Genomic DNA, 20,487 nt, shown 5'->3' on the forward strand with positions numbered 1-20,487 from the left:
AGTAGGGGGAATAAAAGGAAATAACCTTATTATTATAGGAGACTGGTTAAATGACTTAGAGTATGAAAAACCTATGAAACTATTTAAAATGTGTATCCACTGACATAAAGACATTCACTTTTACTGTTAAGGAAAAAAGAAATAAAACAGCATTATTTAAAATATGTGTATATATATATATACATTATATATGTATATCTAGACATTTACAGATATACATATATATACATATATATAACATATATATATACACACACATACATAAACCTAGAATGTTATGTATCAATGCTACTGGCATTTATCTCTCAGATGCAGAGATTGATAATGTTAAATTAATTAAACAAGAAGGCATTAGACCGAGGGGGCTCTAATGCTGTGGTGGTCTATGGAAGCAAACCAAAATCTAAGTCTGTAAATGCCTTAAGATTACAAAATCAAAACACTAAGGATAATCAATCATAACTAGCCAAGTGGGCTTTAAGCTATAACCAATCAATAATTCCTCTGCTTTAAGCTATAACCAATCAATAATTCCTCTTCTTTGCTTTCATACTTATTTTATATGAGTTTTTGCCCTGGCTCCTGTTAGTGGAGTGCTTCTAAACACTTCTGGTTTGGGACTGCCCAATTTGAATGAATTTTTGCTCAAATAAACTCTTAAAATGTTTAATACGGCTCAGTTTATCTATTTTTAAAATATTTTTAAAGTAATCTCTACAAAGACATTGAGGCTCAAACTTATAACCGTGAGATCAAGAGTTGCATGTTCTACTGACTGAGCTCTTTAATTTACCTTTTAGCAATAACCATTTTAATATTTTATACTTGTTATCTGTGTTCTTTAAGTTTTCAGTTTGTAAACATTGTAGTATTTTCCAAAAATGAGGGCAAATGGGAGTTGCAAGACACTTCACAACTGCACATTTGTCTTGTCCTGTTAGGTGCAGAGGGAGCAGATTATAGGACTCAATACTCTGAAAGATAAGCCTGCATGACTCAACTTATGTCAAGGTTTTCAGCTGGCTTCTCTGGTAATCTAGAGAAAAAGCTCAGTGTAGATTTATGACCAGAAAAAATATTGAAAGAGCCAACACTAAATTAGATTGTCTCTCTCTAACCTCATCAAAGAATGGTACTGAGAAGTAATCAGGTTAAATTACTTCTGATTTCTATGATAATGATGATGATAATGATGAGTACACCATCATTATGCACTGAGTCTCATGTACAGTGATCCTTAAAACAAATTTAGGTAGATACTCTTATCTCAATATTACAAATAAAGGCCTAGATGAGTTAAGACACTTTCCACAAATCACCCTGTTAGTCTATTAAGCAGTGGAACGGGGATGTGAATCCAGAGTTTTCAGACTTTGGAGGCTGAGCTCTTAACTACTACACTCTAATGCATGTATATTAAGTTGTGATTTTAAATTCACTTTTATAAAGTTTAATTCCTTATTTCAAAACTGTGAACAGAAAGGAAAATCAATTAAGACCAGATGTCTGTCAGTTTGGTTTAATGATACATTAATCCCATAGTACTTTCCACTTCCAATTTTTTTTTTTTTTGAAAATGAAAGCCAAGCTATAGCTTTCTGTATGGTTAGATTTTAACATGATTCTTATCAAAATAAAAAGAGTGGGGTTTTAAGTATAATCTTTATATAACCGGGAACAATTAGGACAGGGATTTTAATCTCTCTCATTTCCAGCCTCCCAACCATACTCCCTCTCTCCTACCTCCACCCCACCAATTTTGCAGGAAAAAAGAGAAAGCTGATACGCATTCATTTCTTGGAACAAGAACCACAATGGAGCAAACAGTAGAGTAGTATTGACAGAAACCACTGAGAATGGTGAGAGACCAATAACTCATGAATAACAAGTCCGCACTAACAGTTTTAATGACTATTCTAATGGTTTAATGGATGGCACTTTAATAGGATTTCTAGTACAATCCTTCTGAAAGCTTGTCTTCAATAAATCTGTCATTAACAAAGAGCTGAATTGCTTCACCACATAACTATAGTTTACTGAATCTGAACATAACAAAATTATGGCAGTTGTCATCCTGTATTTCCAGCCTCATCTCAAGTATTCTGTTCACTATTGTGAGAGACCTACATGCTCAAAATGTAGTTTGCCAGTGAAGTAGGCCTATTTATACTAAGGGGATTCAGTTGGCATTAAACAAAATACAGCAGAAAGCTCACAATTGTCAGTTTATGTGCCCAAAGACAAGTAGAAACAGTAACTGTAATCCAAACACATAGGTGTTTGTGAACATTGAAACTTGAGAGAATCACTGGAGTTCTCTTTGAAATAACTCACCGAAATTTTGGAGTAATGAGATTTGGAATGCCCACAGCACTTTCTACATTTGTCTCATATTTGTTTATATTACCTCAATTTCTGTACTGACTTACAGTCGTCTGAAATCAGAGGTTGTCAGATTGTCTTCTTCCATGAGCATACCACCTCAATATAAGATGGCTGGCTTATAGTCAGTCCTGGCAAGTATTCCTAAATTCCAGCCCTGGGCTCCTCTCCTTTTGTTTTTTGTTTGGTTTTGGATTTGATCTATTTATTTAGAGAGAGAGCATGAGGAAGGGGAAGAGCAGAAGGAAGGGAGAGAGAGAATCTCAAGCAGATTCCACCTGAGCTCAGAGCCCAATGTGGGGTTCGATCTCATCATCTCAGAACACTGAGATCTCAGAACACTGAGATCATGGCCTGACCTGAAATCAAGCATCAACATTTAACCAAGTGAGCCACCCAGGTACCCTGCCCTTGGCTCTCTTTTAATCTGTTAAGTCAGAGGTTCTCAATTTTGACTTTTTCACACTGGAATACCTCTTGTCTGGAGAGAACTTTCTTATCCTTTCTGTTTTTCCAAATCCTACCTTTCTTTCACAGTTTAGCTCAAATTCCATTGTTCTAATGCACTCCTACTTACAGAACTCTCTTATACACTTTCTTCTGTACCTGCCACCATACAGCAGAGTGTGGACCATCCATTTCACAGTTAGGTTTAGTCTTTTAACATTTCTTCCTTTAAAGTTATTTAAAATCATCATAACTTTTTTTTCATTTGATAATTCCTTAATTCCCCAACTCTATTAGAAGTTCCTAAACAAAATATAGTCTACTATGTATCTTTGTAGTCTATAAAATGGCTAGCCCAGTCCAGGTGCAAGTGATATATATTATATATATAATATATATATATATATATATTATATATATATATATCTTATTTTAATAGTTTCTGATTTTTGCCTTGTTTTCCATGAAAGTCTTTTAAAATTGGGAAACTCATCTCTTTTGTAATTATACTTTCACCCCCTGATTATTAATGCTGAATCTTAAAGTATATGTAAAATTTTGAACCTAATGATAACATACTGATGCATTCCTCAGATTATCTTCCCCAATAATGCTATAAATTTATTGGCTTTACTATAATTTATATTGATTATCAAGACCACTGAAAATATCTGTGGCTAAGCTACATATAGTGGCTAAGCTATAGTTCGTTACATTTTCACAAACTGATTAAGGCCTAGAGTATGTTAGAAGAATAAAAATATTCCTTCTCGGGAATTCCTGGGTGGCTCAGTGGTTTAGCTCCTGCCTTTGGCCCAGGGTGTGGTCCTGGAGTCCCAGGATCGAGTCCCACATCCGGCTCCTTGCATGGAGCCTGCTTCTCTCTCTCTCTCTCTCTCTTGCTCTCTCTCTCTGTCTCTCATGAATAAATAAAATCTTTAAAAAAATATTCCTTCTCAGAGCCAATGTTGGAAAAATTTGAATTGACATACCCTTACTAGGGGATCTGTATATGTCCATTTACAAGTAATGTTATATAAAAATGACTCTCTTTTTTCAAAATTGAAAACAACAAAAGTAAATGGAATTTTATTCTGGAAAAGAAATATATTTGAGTTCATTTAAAATATCTTTTGTTAAATGATTAAGAATAATCATTATAGTTCTGCTTTTTTTATACAGCATAAATCTTATATTATTCCAATTTGAGGGCATACTTTGATAATTTAATGAGAGCGAACAAAATACAAGGAGGCCAATCTTATAAAGAGCAATATGGGTAAAGTAATAAATATAAAAATGTGTTCTAATAAACTTCTTTCATCAATATAAATATTAAAATACAAGTAGATTACTTTAACCAATAATTTATAATTGAAAGAAATCAGTATAATATTTGAGGATCTCATATTTCTTCCTGGAGGTACATATTTCAACCAGATAGAAAATTTTGGTTGAAATTATAACACAAAATAGCTTGATAATTACTTCCACAGCCTAGTGAAACATTCAGAAGTTTTGCCACAGAAACATAATAAAGAACAAATGTTGTTCCCTTAATCTTAACATACATTCAGGTTATGAGAAAGAAAAATATGAGTTTCCTCTAGAATGAGTCCAAAAAACATATAAGTTTTAAGGATTTCTTTCTCTGTCGAGGAAATTAGCAAATTTACACTTTGAAGAACAGATTTCAGCTGCTAGCACTCTACCTTGACTTCTAAATCACTGAATTTATTGAATATTAGAAAACCAAAAAAAGCTCTTCATGGTGAATATAACTAATATAGACTAAAATCCAAATTGCATTACACTGGAGGAGAACTTATAGCTGTATGATACGGAAAGGCTGACAAGATCCAGTTATTACAGCTTTAGCCTACCGTTTAGCTAAAAAACTGAAGGAACTTTGAGGCTCAGAGTTCAAGAGAAAGGATCATGTATTATTCATCTTTGTTACTCCCCCAACACAGAGCAAAGTACCTGGCACATAGTAAGAACTCAGTAAAGGTTTGTTGCATGAGATGAACAGAATTTCCCAGATGAAAGCTGGGAAAGAAAAGAGACCTCTAAAGAAGCAGACATTCATGTTCTCACAAAAAAATTTTTTAGAAGTAGCCAGTATTTTTAGAATTGGCTTTCCATTGTGTTCAGGGATATTTGGAAGAAATGAGCGGCATTGTCTTGTGGGATTCATTTGTTCATTCTCTAATGAAAATTATAATCCTTGGTCTATGGCTTCACAATTGGTTGCTGTGGAATGATTACAGATCAAAAGCAATAAGATTACATTCTTTTTTTAAGAGCAAATGAGTAGCAAGAACAGAGTAAGTCTTGAGGAAGCAAAGATGTTCTTTTCATGCAAATATTTTAATAATAAAACTGCAGAGAGATAAATACTGAAACTACTAGTCTTTGTAAAAATTGCTAAATCTTTGGTGTTGAGGAAAGGTGACTTTTCTTCCCCTTCATGTTAACTCTGAGATATGAATACTCTAAGATCATTTTTCTTCATAGACTGTGAGTATAGGAAAAGTGAGTTTTGCAACCAGCATTCATTCTTCCACTCCTTCGTTTCAGGCAGGGGAGTGAACAGCTTCCCCATCTGCGCACAGAATCCTTGTCAGGAAGCTTGATCTCCTGTACCATTCTAATGATATCCTTCCAAGGGAGGCCCGCCAAGGAAAGCCAAAGATGGATTCCCTGTCCAGATGGGGAACCACTGCCCATCAAGCTGTCATTTCCCTGTGCCCATAGAACCTCTTTTCTCACATGCTCTCTGCTGCAGTACAGTAATATTATAACCTATTGAAGCACCTTTATTCATAGGTTGATAAATGATGTCTTTTTTTTTTTTTTTTTGCTTGGGAAGAGGGAGATGCAAAGAGTAAGCCAGGTTCTTGTTTCATTTTTGAAACTTATTCCTACATTCATTTGAGAAATATTTCGCATGCTAGTCACAAGGATACCCCAATAAAAATGATACATTCCTTGCCCTAAAGAAATTTTGATTATTATAGTGGAAGATTCACAAGTAAAACAATAAAGACTGCAATCCTTTGTAGTATCAAGGATTCAAGTACAGCAAAAAGCAAATCAAATCTGGCACCTGTCTCTTCTTAATTTTGGCCTTCCATACTCAAGCTATCCCCGGATTCTGACACTTCTGTCTCCAAACAATTCCCCAGTGTCATTAGTTCCTTTCATAAGTTCTTTAAAAACAATGCAAACAAAAGAAATACAAATCTTCACCAAAATGTAGGGGGAAAACACCTATTGGTCTCCTGAGTCCTTATAAAATATCCATTTAATATTCAAATACAAAGTATATCCACTGAATTGTATAACTTAAAACCATGAACTTTATAATACATGAATTGTTTCTGAATAGCATGATAAAGAAAATACATGGAAATATATCACATAATTTTTTTTGCCATGAACCATTGTTCCTTTCAATAAATAAAAATTGCCTTAAAAAATTGCCTTTTATCAATCACAATCATTGATATAGTTACCTAAATTTCTAGAACTGTTTATGATTTGGGTTCTTATATAGGAAGCAAAACTTCTTTGATGTTTCTAATTAACGTAACTTTGACATAGATGACTACAGTTTCATTTTCAGAAAACCTTCCGTTTTATTCAACACTTTGTTTTTGTCTAGGAAGTCTGCCTAAAAAACATCAGCTTCTGTATAATGTTAGATGTGAAACTGGCTGAATGATTTCAGCCACATCTTGTTTGGCCACATCACTTAACTTCCCAGAAAAAAAAATGTCTTCTCTTCTGCTAAATAACAGGAGTGGACTAGATTCAAAGATTTTAGGAATCCTCAAATATTGCTCCACAGTGGAAACTTTATGACACTGAATCCAAACCTCTGAAACTTTAGGACAGTTTTTTTTTTTTTTGTAAGATAATGGGAGAATCCATGAGCTGTGACAGGGAGGATCAATATGCAAGGAATAGAAAAGGAACAAATAAGGAAATCAATGCCAAGTTCACAGCAACACCCACCAACTCCAATACTTAGGCTGAAAATTTTTATTCTTCTCATGTCTCAACTGATGACAAGGAGGTCAATTAATTACCATGGGGGAAAACGAGACTGAGTTCTCCTACCTTTGCTAATGTAGTACCCTAACTGCCTTAATACAAAGGGAGGCAGCATTTCACTGTTCATTAACCATCCTAATTATAGTTTCTCAATCATTTCAGCCATGGCTGCCATTCCCGAGTTAGAGAACACCAACAGAAGAGGCTGGGCTTAAGGTTGGGAAGAGGGGGTAGAGGCATCACCACAGTAAGAAAGCAAAAAGGGAAACCAGGCATTGAAACATCATATTTATAACCTCTACTTTTAGTTGTGTTTTATAATAATTAGAGAATCAGAATTCCAGGCTTAGAGAAAGAATCTGAAAAGGTTACCTAGTGCAATCACTCATCTAACACTAACCTTCTGCCTCATGAATCCAGCTCATTAAGTTATAAGCCACTTGACATACTGTTCAGTTTCACAGAAATCAAAGCTGGAGCTAAAACAAACAAAACAACAACAATGGACCCTGAAACTAATAGAAAGAAATATAAGTAGGCAAAGAGTTTGTATGTTGCTGCCATTTTGAAATATGACAAACTTCTGATTGTGAAGTAACAGCTTCTATCTTTTCAAATCATTTAGGAGCTTTTATATGAAATTAAGTTGCAGAGACTTGAAAGAGGGTTTTTGCATAGATGAAATAACGTTTTAAAAATCTTAAGGCAAAATGACATTTTATATAATTTTAATATATTTACAAAGCTGAATTTATCATAGTGAACAAATTTTACTTTTATCATGGGGCTTATCTAAATGAAGTTGGAATTTGGTGATACGCATAGAGGAGGGCATTTTGCCAGCATAGGTCATCACTTCTTTTGATCTTCAGGTTTAAGCAAGTAAGTAGACTCTGGTTATAGTTTAAAATGTCAAGACAAGAAAAAGCCAATACCAACTACTCTCTCAGAGAGTTAAGACTGGGTCTTTATATCTTTTAATCCTTCCTACATCTGCTTCTGCTTTATTTTCCTAGGGAATTGGTCAAGATCAGAAAACAAATATTGTCACTACTATGTAGGGAAATCTATAGAGTTAACTTGGTGGACTGATGATTTCTTCAATTAGAGTATAATGTTAGCTTTTTGTTTTCAGGTACAAACTGTAACCTTTCATAATTTTTAAACTTGCTTATTTAAAAAAAATAATAAAATAAAAAAGAAAGGGAAGGGATAGGAGGATTACAAAGGCTCTTACCCAAAGGAAACCAAGTCCTTTTTTGTTGTTCAAAGAATGTTCATGATATTGAAAAACAAAAATAAAATATAATTGTATCAATAAGAAATTTGGGTCAATATGTCTTATTTGGGATCAAAAATACTCATGAATCTTATGCAATCACCTTAATAGATAATGAGGTAAAATGTCTTTTATTTTAATACCATAATGAAAATGGTTGTTGGAGGAACCATCAAAGAGAATTATTTACGGTGGTCAGAACATGACTCTGACACCAAGCCATTGGGTTCATATTCCAGTTCTGCCATCAACCAGCCATACGGCCTTAGACAAGTTACTTAACTTCCCTGTGTTTCAGTTTACTCCCTTCCCTTGTAACACGAGGATACTAATAGTACCTACTCGACAGGACTGTATGAGTTAATATTTGTAACATGCTGTGAAGGATGCTTAGCACATAGCAAGTGCCATACACATTTGTTATCATTATTATCTCTGCAAAGCTCTTTCTAGACCATGAAGCCTTACAGAAAAGCTAGGTAATATTATCACCATAATATTACAATGTTACATAGTTTAATACTAAAGAAGAATGTGTGAAGGAGTATTTTGCAGTTAGGAGTGGAGGGGACGGATGAGAAAGGGGGAAAGTGGGAAGGTGTGGAAGGGAGACAGAGGGGAGGGAGAAAGGGAGACAGAGGGGATGGGGGAGGGGATAGGAAAGGGAAAGGGTGGCTAGGTTGAAGGTGGAGAAAGAAGGGGATGAGGAAGAATGGATGAGGGAGGAAGAATGCACTCAATCAAGAATTTCCATGAGCCTCTGGCTAGAGTTTGGATGACAGATGCATGTGCACCAGAAGGGAAATGTACTCAGCAAATGAGAAATAACACAGTTCTGATTATGCTGTACACCTGAACTTTTTAGTTAAAGCCAAAAGACCAATGTTTTCCAAGGCATTGCTAAATCCACAAGTACATGTAATATCTTAATGCTTACATCCTTCTCTTATCCTTTCTGTACTCCCCAACATGGCGGCATGCCCAACAATTATTTTTCATGTAGCATGACCAACTGTTTAGCCACAGGAGAAAAATCATGGCAAATAATACTACCACTACATTTTTTACAACTAAAAAGAAATACATAAGTAAGTAAAGACATTCCTATTATGTTGTGCAGCAATAGGCTCTCCTTGCCCCAATCCCTTTCTGCAGCATTATTCCAATTCACCCTGAAGCTGTGCTCACAAGTGTCATAGAAATAGATGCATTATCTGATCCCTGGGGGTACTTACAGCTTTAGGAGGAGAGGCAGGAAATCATTTCCATGACTTGAGAGTACTTTTGAGATCCCCCAATACAGACTCCTCTTAGTGTTGGTGTCACAGCCTTTCAAGAGTGTAATCACCTTTTCCGCCTTACCTCTGAGCAGCATGACCCCAAAGTTGCAGTGACAGGCACAGAATACACTGGGGACCCCTGAATAAGCCATGGCCCTTCTCAACTCCATGTTTTTGTGTGTGCATCTCCCTCTCTGCCTGGGATCTTGCAATCTTAGCAAACTTCAGTGAGTCCAACTCACTGTTTTCTGGGAAACCTCTCTTCAGTACTGTCCCTTCTTAAACTTTTCCTTCCCATTATCATCCACTATGTCCTATAAATACTGGTTCTTTCCTCTGTTTTTTCCTAAGAGATTATGGATTTAATCGGGGCAGAGCTTATTTCTTGACTTTTTATCTTCCTTTCCAGTTAATGTTTATCAAACAGATGAATGCATTCCAACTGCTTCTCTTATAAATAAGGAAACTGAGTTAGGGGGAGTTAAACAGCTTGTCTAGGGGCATTCAGATTCACAGTAGAGACCCAAGGCAGATTCTACTACTCAGTGAAAATGAGTTTTCCTGTGTACTTCATGCAGATTTCCAGAAAGTCCATTAGATACAAAATATTAAAAGAACTTAGTAGACATCATAACTACCTTCCAACTTAATCACTGCTCACCTTCTCCTAATTGCTTTCATAGAGCCCTTCTTTGGAAAAAGAAGAGACTTCTATACAAACAAAACAACTTGTGGAAAAAAAATGCAGTGTTAGTAAATGACTACAGGTAGGTCATGAGTTTAAAGCTCGGTCCTGAGGGCCACTTGTTTCCTGTGTGCCTGCTTTGTACAGAAAGGCAAAGATGCCAGGTGTCTGACATATAGTCATCGTCATAGCAACCTTATGAGTAGATGCTAATATTCTCATCATAAGTAAGACAGAACTAAGGCCACAAGAGGTGAAGTAACTGGTTCATGGTCAAGCAGCACAGCCACTAATTGGCAGAGTCCAAATACGAGCCTTGTTTTCCTTGAATTCCAACACTCTCCCCAGCATCTGCTACTGTTTCTCTCTACATGCACACATCATTCTGGCCCTACAATTCCAACTCAATTTTAAAATAAAAAATAAAACTCAAAAAACCATTCTCTTTTTTAGTCCTTGCTACAGTCTCTTTGAAGTTGAAAGCTTCCTAGAAGAAAAAAAAAGGCTCAAGTATAAAGATAGGGAGTTTAACATTGGTAAGGAAAATGAGATTAAAAAAAAAAGTAGGCACAAGAATATCTTAAAAGTTCAAATAAATATAAACTTTGAAACTTGAAAATTTGGTTGTAATGTGAATTCTAACAAATATAGTTTAAAAATAATAAAAGACTATAAACACAGATACACACCCTGGTTTGGGATGTGTTTCTTCCAAGGTGAGCTGCTGTTTCTTTGTGTTGTACTAGATTTGTTTGCAACATGCAGAATGGCAGCCAGCTGGGAAGGGACTCTCTGTACATTCATATCTTACTTGGTGAGGCTGGTTCTTAGCTATGAACCAAAAAAACCCCATCTTCTCAGATTGCCAACTGGTAGGCCCATCTTTACTATAAAAACTGTACCAGGAGTTTAATCAGTAGGTACTTTGAGTTAAATCTGAGGGGCCTGTATTAAAATGTATTCACTTCTGTATTTTCTAAAGATAATAAAAGTCTATTTTCCGAGAGAAAAGTTCTGAAAATAAGGCTTCACTGCTGATAAATCAGGTGGAGATGTCAAGTGAAAAAGTAGCTCTTTTTATAGTAAGACATTCTTTGTTCTCTTTGCTCCTGTTGTTGGTACCAGCAATTGTGATCACAACAAAGAGCTTCTGTGAACTGTAAATTTAGCAAGAAATCGATCCAGACACACACTTTTGTTAATCACCTGCTGCATGCCCCGTGGTGGGTTTGTTACCATGTGGCCAATAGTGCACCAGGAAGGCATAAACACCTGACCAGGAGCAGCTTATATTCTAACACAGGGAATGATCAGAATAAAAGAAAAAAAAAAACCATAGGAAGTGCTAATTACACAGCATTAAGTTAGCATGTTTTCTTTTTTCTTCCTTTAGTGTTTATTTTACTGAATTCAACCAAGTCCTATGGATGTGACTAATGGCAGGGATAGGAGGAGGCCAGGGTTTCAGAGAGTCTAAAATAGACATTTTTTTCATATTTTAATATCTCTGAAATTGATGTGCGTCTTAAAAGTGATGGCATGTATTCGATGTAATAGCTACAAAGACTACTAAGCACTTGTATCAGGGACGGTGCTGAATATTTCATATGTACCAATTTTCAATTACATATGGGGTAAGTGCTATGATTACTTTCTTTGTAGAGATGAAGAGTAAAATAGAGATTATTCAGTTATTCATGTAAGGTCACATAGCTTGATCCAGGGGCCAACCTTAGGCAGCCTGACCTGTATACTTAGCCACTGTGCCACACTATTCCCATCATTAGCTCAGTGAGCAGAGGGCTCTGAATGGCAGGCCTAGGGGTTTGGACCCAATCTAAAGCATGTACTTAAGGAAGAGAGCATGCAATGCCTTTCTCACTGAAGCCCTCAATACTAGAGTACCAGGAGATACACTTTGGAATAGTAAACTTAGCCATTCATTCCCCACGAAGAAAGTTGGTTCATTCAATTCAGTATAAAAAAAAAAGGTTGTTATTACTTTTTATTTTATGAAGTCATTTTTTTTCTCATCCCATCACACAAACTACCATAATTTGCTCAAAATTTTTAAAAAAATTATCTCATGTGGATCATGTGTCAGTAATATCTAAAAATGAAGGCTTTTCCCTTGTCTATTCTACTCTTCAACTTTGCATAATAAATGAAAATAGATCTCTGTCATCTACTACTTTCTTACTTCAGAAAGCTGCAGTGCATTCAAAGCTAGGAAAAAGTTGTGTGTGTGTGTGTGTGTGTGTGTGTGTGTGTCTGGTTACTTATTTGTGTCTGTGTAGTGCTCTAATGCATGTTCACTCTTGTGAATTTACACATAAATTATAAACTAATTGAAAGTAGATATGGCAAGTGTTTTTGCATTATGAAGGCTTGGAGATTTATGAAACATTTAATAATGAAGGCTTTAGGCCTACAAATGCACTCTAGAACACATGGTCAAATATACCAAGAGCCTATTCCTAGGGAAAACAGAAATATTCTCTTTTGTGATTATTGTCTTGATGACAATTTTGTCCTTTTATAAAGAAATTTAATATTATCATTGGGAATGAAAAAAAAAGATCTATAAGGAAAAGAAATGTCATAAGAAGTGTATCAGGAAAACCACTGTAGGGAGGCATGCAGCATACCTATGACATTTTCATAGAGATTTTTAGTATAAATACTGATCTAGTTGAAGACTTGAAGACAGGCTTCTGGACTCTGTAAGTCAGGCCATAGTAAGAAACAAACTGTAAAATATTTAGGTCTTTAGAGCAGGTGGATTAAAGGTACAGTGTCCTTTTAACAATCAGAAGGAATAAATTTGTGGCCTGGTTCAGATACGTTCTAGGTACATGTGTGACCTTGAGTGAGTCCCTCTTTTCTCAACTCTTCTTCTTTACATCTGAGATAGAAAGGTTTCAACCACATGCTCTCTATCTACTTCAGCTCTCAGCACTTAAAAAGATGACACAAGCAACAGTTTCTAAGGTCTCTATATGTCTTGGCACTGTCCTGATGAACTTCATTATTCATGAAAGAAATAAGGTATCTTTTTCTGTTACCTGTCTCACTAGAGTATTGTGAAGCATTTAGTCTTCTAGACAAAGATGCCACATACATGCTGTTATTAAAACAGAAGGACAGGACGCCGATATCTGGAATGTTTCAAATAAGAGGCTCATTATCATCCACACAGACAGGAGATGTGAGTGTTGCCATGAGTACAGGAAGAAAATCTCAGCCCATCTGGATACTAAATGCTGGAGGACACTTGAGTGCTGAGATAAAAGATAATATACACCCACAGATGGCAGCAATGATGTTGGAACTGGATTTTGTGGTGAGAACAAAACAGGTCAAAGGTAGGCCTTCTGAGAATCAGTTTCTCACTCTGCTTTGATCCAACAAAAAGACTGCTCTTCAGACTAGTTTTAACATATATGTTTAAGATAATACTACTGAAAGAAATAGTGATGGCTAATTGAAACTAGATATTGGATAACTATGTCTATTTGTAAGTCAGCTATTTGGAACTTGTAAGAAAGTGTGTGGTGTAACTATATTTAAAAGGAGGTTATTATCTCAACTCAGGTATAAAATCTATAATGTACCTGAAGTGCAGTATGGGTATTGGGCATTATTTCTATGGAGAACTGCAACGTGAAGACCAAATTGGGAGATGGTTTCACAGCTTCTCTGACTTCGTAACTTTCCTTGCTAATGACCACTGGGATGCCTCCATATTGGTGTCTCGACCAGCAGGGGTGGAGTGAATACAACCAGTCAACAGTGAACCAGCTCTTTATAGAAAAGAAGGGACTTATCAACATAACTAAGAGAGAAGGCTGTTTCCACATCATTCACTCCTCACAACACAAAGGATAGGGCACCAAGTGCAGAAGTGAGAGCATTTCCACTACTAACAGTGCTATTTGCATGTTTAAGTGACCTGAATATGCAAGATTTGATTTCCAGTCCCCTAATTGTTCTTCTTTTTTCCAGTTTCTCCTTTTTATCTGTTATATGCATCAATAACGGAGTAATTTTCCAAGAAACCATCATGCAAGTGTGCTCTGTGTTCTCATCATACTTTGAAACACTGTTGGCATAGGACTTATTATATTTTATTATAATTTTTCATTGACATATGTTCCATGAAAGAGTATACTTAATACTATTCATTTATTAATAATACATAAAATTACTCTCTACAAAATCTTTCACTGGCTATGTAAAAACAGTGCAACCTCTCAGCTACCATTATTGAGGTCCTTATTTTACACTCTCTCTGTCTCACACACACATACACACACACCTCACTGCATGTGTCTCCTGAAATCCATGCACATATGCATACATATTCCCTAATTCTCATGGCAACACATTTTATAGATGAGAAACTCATAGGGTTATATAATTGTACAGGGTCCCAGCCATACCAAGTGTTCCAAACAGGCTACAAATTTGACTGAGTCCAAAGCCCATGTTCATATTGTTTCTACCATTAATCGACCCCACCCTTGCCAATGGTGAGTCTGGCAATAAAAGCTCATTACAGTTCTTGGCCCTCTTTACTTGCCTGACTTCATTGCACTCAGCTCTCACTAGAAGCACTGTGCTCCATCATGGCAAGTGTCCTTAGAGCTCCCCCTACCTCTACATATACCTTATCCTTCAAACAGATCACAGGGTGTCTTGTTAAAGTGAAGATTCTGATTCAGTAGGTTTGGGACGGTGCCTAAAATTCCATGTTTCTAACAAACTCCCAGTGATGTTTGAACATAAAAGTACAGAGCATCCTTGAATGTGCCTTTGATCCTTCTCTACACAAAATGCTCTTCACTCGTTTTCTTCCTAGTTATACTACTAGTATCATCTTTTCTTCAATACCCTTCCCAGTTCCTCATCTCACTCTGACCTTTACTAAGCCTCAACAGTATTCCATTAGTATTTGGGATCACCAACTTGGTGTTCTTTTTGTTATTTTTGCACATATGTATTTGATTTTGCCTGCATGTATTCGATTTTTCCTGGAAGTAAAGGTTTCTTATCACTTCTATTTTCCTCCCAGAACTTAGCATAGTGCTTTTCTGTAGTAGTGTGGTGAATAATTATTGGTTCTTTCTCCCAGCTCACAAACATCTTTCCATAGTAACTTCCCTCTTTCCAACCCAAGGAAGGAGCAAGATCTGTATGGTGGACTGTTAGCAGCTATGTCCTCATGTGTGTCTCCATAACAAAATGAGTCAGTTGGAGTTCAGAGTTTGTTCTCTGGCATTTGGAATTTGACTGAAAAGAAAAATTTGGTCTTTTCTTCAGAGGGATGCTCTGTTATTGGAAATGTATTCAAAGGCCACATTTTCTATATGTGGGTGGGATAAACAAAATAATTTGGCCTATATAAAGGGAGAATGAAATTGGTCCAGATAAAAACACAAAGTTGACAATTTCAAAGAGGATGTCAGGAAATCCAGACAACAGTTCCTGAAGCATACCTATATTGTTAGCATTTGGCTCTATAATAGATAGATAATTCATAATAAATACATTTATAATAGATAATTCATAATAAGTAAAGCAAATTTCTCTTTTTCCCCCCTTAGGCAAACTGTAGGAGCTATAGTTACTTACAATCAGTCTACTAAATAGGATTTATGTATATGATACTGATAATGATAATGCTGACTGTGATGCGTGTCAAATGAATCTTATACATTGGTTTATTTGCCATCTCAGGGGATGGTGAAATGAGGACTGGAGGATGATGCTCTGTAATATACAACCCTACACCAATGATGTTTCTTAAATTAAGGTCTTCAGAGCACCTGCATCAAAATCACCTGAACTGTTCTATTAAAATGGACATTACCTGGGAGAAAATATTTACAAATTATATATCTAATAAGAATCCACTACCCAAAATGTACAAAGAACTCATAAAATAGCAAAAAACAAAAGCAAAACTAAATTAAAAAAAATCCAAGCCAATTAAAAATAGACAAAGGATCTGAATGAACATTTTTCCATAGAAGACATACACATCGCCAACAGGTAAATGAAAAGGTGCTCAACATAACTAATTATCAGGGAAATGCGAAGTACAATGAAGTATCCCCTCACACCTCTTAGAATGACTGACATCAAAAAGGCAAAAAATAAATGTTGGCAAGGATGTGGAGAAAAGAAAACCCTCATGCACTGTTGATGAGAATGTAAATTGAAGAGGTATCTGTATCCCCATATCCACTGCAGCATTATTTACAATAGCCAAGACATGGAAACAACTTAGGTGTCCATTGATGGATTAATGGATCAAGAAAATATATAAAATATGATATTATTAATTCATAAAAAAGGAAATATTGCCATTTGTGACAACATGGGTGGACCTTGAAGGCAATACATTAAATGAAATAAGCTAGACAGAGAAAGATAAGCACTGTATGATCTCACTTATATGTGGAACCTTAAAAAAACAAACTTACAGAGATAGAGAACAGATTAGTGGTGCCAGAGGTTGGGGTGGAACAGACGGTAGCAGTAAAAGGGTAAAGGTTGTTAAAAGGTACAAACTTCTGGTTATAAGATAAATAAGTCTTAGGAATGTAATGTACAACATGATGATTATTAACAATATTTTATATTTTAAAGTTGCTTAAGAAGGTAGATCTTAAAAGTTCCTATAAGAAAAGTTTGTAATTATGTAAGGGGATAGATGTTAACTAAACTAATTGTGGTAATCATTATGTAATATATGCACATCTATCAAATTATTATGTTGTATACCACAAGCTAATAACAATGTTAACTGTCAATAATATTTCAAGGAAACTGGGGAAAAATAAGCAAAACAGACATTACTGGTTATCATGGCTAACCTACTGAATCAGTATGTCTGTTGTTGGGACCAGGAGTTCAAGTTTTAATTAGGCTTCCAAAAGATTCATAGGCATTAGCTAAGACTTCATTTGGTAAGACATATACATAATATTTTTAATTAGCCCATAGATTCACTAGCTAATGCAAAGGCTGTAACAAATACCAACTTTTAGAAGAACTTTAATCCTTGCATTTTGGATGTCATCCTCAACTTCTAGCTACTTAAATTCTAGCAAAATTTTACAGTCCCATATCAGAATGAAAACCAGAAATACTTATAAATATTTTCAAGGTGCAGTTGCTCTTGCTACTAATTTCTCGGGTTCCTTCTTCCAACTGTCATTAAGTCCAGTGTTTAAGCCAAATTTTCTTTACGATAAAAGAAGTTCTCACATGACGTAATAATGCTGGGCAATCTAAATCTACTTCTTCCTATTCTGACCTCAGAATCCGTGCAAACAGCCTCCACTTCTTTAACCTTTGCTTTAGTCTTAAAGTAACAAATTTAGTTTCATGCCTCTTGAGAAGTCTGAGTAATCATTAATTCACAGTGATTATGCCAAAATAATTAGATGTTTGAAGGTAATGTGCTTTGCCTTTCTTCCATTTTCTTCACTAAAAACTAGTAAAAAAAAACCTATTTAAATTTATGTGGAAGGTAACAAGTAAAATAAAATTGTTTTTCAAAGTGTTGCTCTGTGGCCTAAAATATTACATAGAGGTCTTTATCCTATTATCACAGATGAATAAAACACTTAAATATCTCCTTCATGGCTGTTAAGGCACAGTAGAGTCAATTCATGCCCAGGGAGCTTTAATCACAGACCATCGTCATGATAAATGGTGAAAAGTCAGTGTGAGCTATCATGTCAATGGCTACTGGGGGAGTTTTTAATGGGAACATTGGCAGCATGCAGTTCATAACTACTTTTAAGGAGTACTTCTGATCTAAAGGCTAAATGAGTATCATTACAGTATCTTTACATATAATATTTCCAGAGAAATTCCTTTTTAAAGAAGGCTGGTTATTGTAGTTCATGTATATAATGGATTTCTTGAGTGATGCAAATATCATCAATGGCTTAAAGCTATACTGACAGAGAGTGAATTACTGACTTATAGGTTGAGCTATCAATTTTTGATTTTTTGTGACTCATTATATCATTCATAATCTCAAATCAAGTATTAAAATGGGGCCATGAAGAAAATACCACATAGCAAAAGAATAAGAAGAATCATGATTAACAATAAAGAGCAGGTTGGAAAGGTAAAAGATTTCTAGGAGTTTTTAATGTTGCCCCAGGTAGCATTTATCATCTGCATTGTTTTCTTTGTTAAAATTCAATTTTCAGCCTCAAGCCCCAAACTAGAACCTGCAGAAACTGTTTTTTAAAAATACTGCATAATTTAAAAATAGCCATTATAACCAAGAAGAAGAACAAAGAATGAACAAGAAGCAGACCATTTGAGAAAATAACACAATTCACAATCCAATGTGAGTTTCCTAAAATTACAACTGTTCCTCTAAATGAAGAAAAGCATGGCATAGCCAATCAGAAAAATAAAATCTCCTTTAAAATTCTATGGAATATTTGATTGACAAAGATGCTGTATATTCAAATTGAATCAAAAGGCTCTCTGGCTCTCAAGGGTAGAGGTCATGGGGCTATCAATACATTTTACTTAGCCAGCATAGTAATTTAAAATAATGAAAAATTGACGATTTGAAGACGTCAGAAAGTCCATGCACATATTCAGACTGCCACAGGCCCCATTGCTCGAGATTCTCTTTTGTGGAGCATCTTCACATAATTTGATCTCCATCTAGCCACCTGAGATTGAGATCCTCTTAAGGTTCTCACTGAAAAGGTAGAATATTAGAACTGGGGGCACCTGGGTAGCTCAGTGGGTTAAGCATCCAACGCTTGGCTTCGGCTGAAGCCATGATCTCATGGGTCCTGAGATGGAGCCTCGTGATGGGCTCCTGCTCAGCAGGGGGTCTTCCTGAAGATTTTCTCCTGCTGCACCTCCCCCACTTGTGCACATGCCCTGGTGCACTCGTGGTCTCTTTCTCTCTCTCTCTCAAATAAATAAATAATCTTAAAAAAGAATCCTTTAAGAATGTTAGAACTGGTAGAAACTGAGAGATCATCTAGTCCAACAGCCTCATTTAAAGTTGATACAACAGGTTATCATGAGCGCTGGGTATTGTGTATAAGTGATGAGTCACTAAGTTCTATACCTGAAACCAATTATTACACTGTATGTTAACTAACTGGAATTTAAATAAAAACTCCAGGAAAAAAAAATTGATACAACAGAAACAAGAGGGGTAACAGGGATGTGTTTTAAGATTCTCTGTTAAGTAAATCAATAGCAACTCTTTGCAACAGTATTTGGGCTTCTCAGGCACCCAATAACCTTTTGTTGTTTGGCACAACAACAAGACTCTAGTTGTACCTTTTAATCTTATGCTAAGTCAAACTTGGTCTAAAAGAATAATGATGATTTAGTTGTCAATTCATGACTTGGTTTCAGTATGAATTCCTATTGCTGGGGAATACCAGAAATATCCCATTTTAAAACTTCCTGCTTGATAAATACTACAATATTCAAATACACACAAATATACAAATATATTCATTTACTTTCATCAAGAATTCACACAGAACTTAAGATACTATTCAGTTTATCATTGCTTCAAAAATAGGCAACTTTCTAGGAACATATTACTATCTTAATATTAACTCTAGCATTATTGTAAGACTGAAGGGTAAAATCATGCACATATACATGTCTGTGTACATAATCAAAGGGTTTTCGGGTCAAGGAAACGAAGGATGCAGAGAAATCAATTTGTTCTCTGTCCTCTCTCTTTCAGGGGGGTTTCTGCCCATGAATTAGTGTATTTAGCACCCATCTAGTATACGAAAGCTCATCAATTCAATATATCCTATGAACATAAAACCAGAAAAGAAAAAAATCAACCTCATTAAGTAACACTGAATATAATATATTCAACACATCCTAAAACTGCAACTACTATACTGATTGTATAGAAACTTTTTAGTTGCCTATTTGCTATCAATTTTTATATCCAATTTGGAGTCATATTTAAAAGAAAAAACACCAATGAAGTTTGTTTTTAAGAATATGGTCTTAAAAGGAGGATAACTCTTCAAATTACTTTCAAGTACAAATGCACTGAAATACCTCATATTCCTGGGAAAACTTCAAGTTGTCATTTGCTTTCAACCTTTCAATGTGATCTGCAAGCTCCAAGATAGGAATTGGAGGATGGCTAGCCATACCTATTAAAAGGAAAGAAGAAACACACTTGAAAACAAATGAAAACGATGGTGACTATTCCAAAATATAGAGAATACTATAGTTAGAAATGGCCTGAAAATATGTGAGTAGTAAAGATGTTTAATGTGAGGAAGCAGGCAGATAGTTTGGTTACTCAAAGCAGG

The 20,487-nt window shown here is 35.5% G+C and overlaps 1 protein-coding gene across 38 annotated transcripts in view; it reads right to left on the reverse strand.

Moving 5' to 3' along the window:
- Positions 1–20,487, reverse strand: part of PTPRD (protein tyrosine phosphatase receptor type D) — a 2,191,141-nt gene that overhangs the window by 91,381 nt on the left and 2,079,273 nt on the right. For all 38 annotated transcript variants that reach the window (XM_077911920.1, XM_077911956.1, XM_077911938.1 and 35 more), the window contains one exon: positions 20,228–20,325. In XM_077911920.1, coding sequence (XP_077768046.1) covers positions 20,228–20,325 — 98 coding nt within the window. The remainder of the gene's footprint in view (positions 1–20,227; positions 20,326–20,487) is intronic.

Source organism: Canis aureus, chromosome 10 (assembly GCF_053574225.1).
Source record: "Canis aureus isolate CA01 chromosome 10, VMU_Caureus_v.1.0, whole genome shotgun sequence".
NCBI lineage: Eukaryota > Metazoa > Chordata > Mammalia > Carnivora > Canidae > Canis > Canis aureus.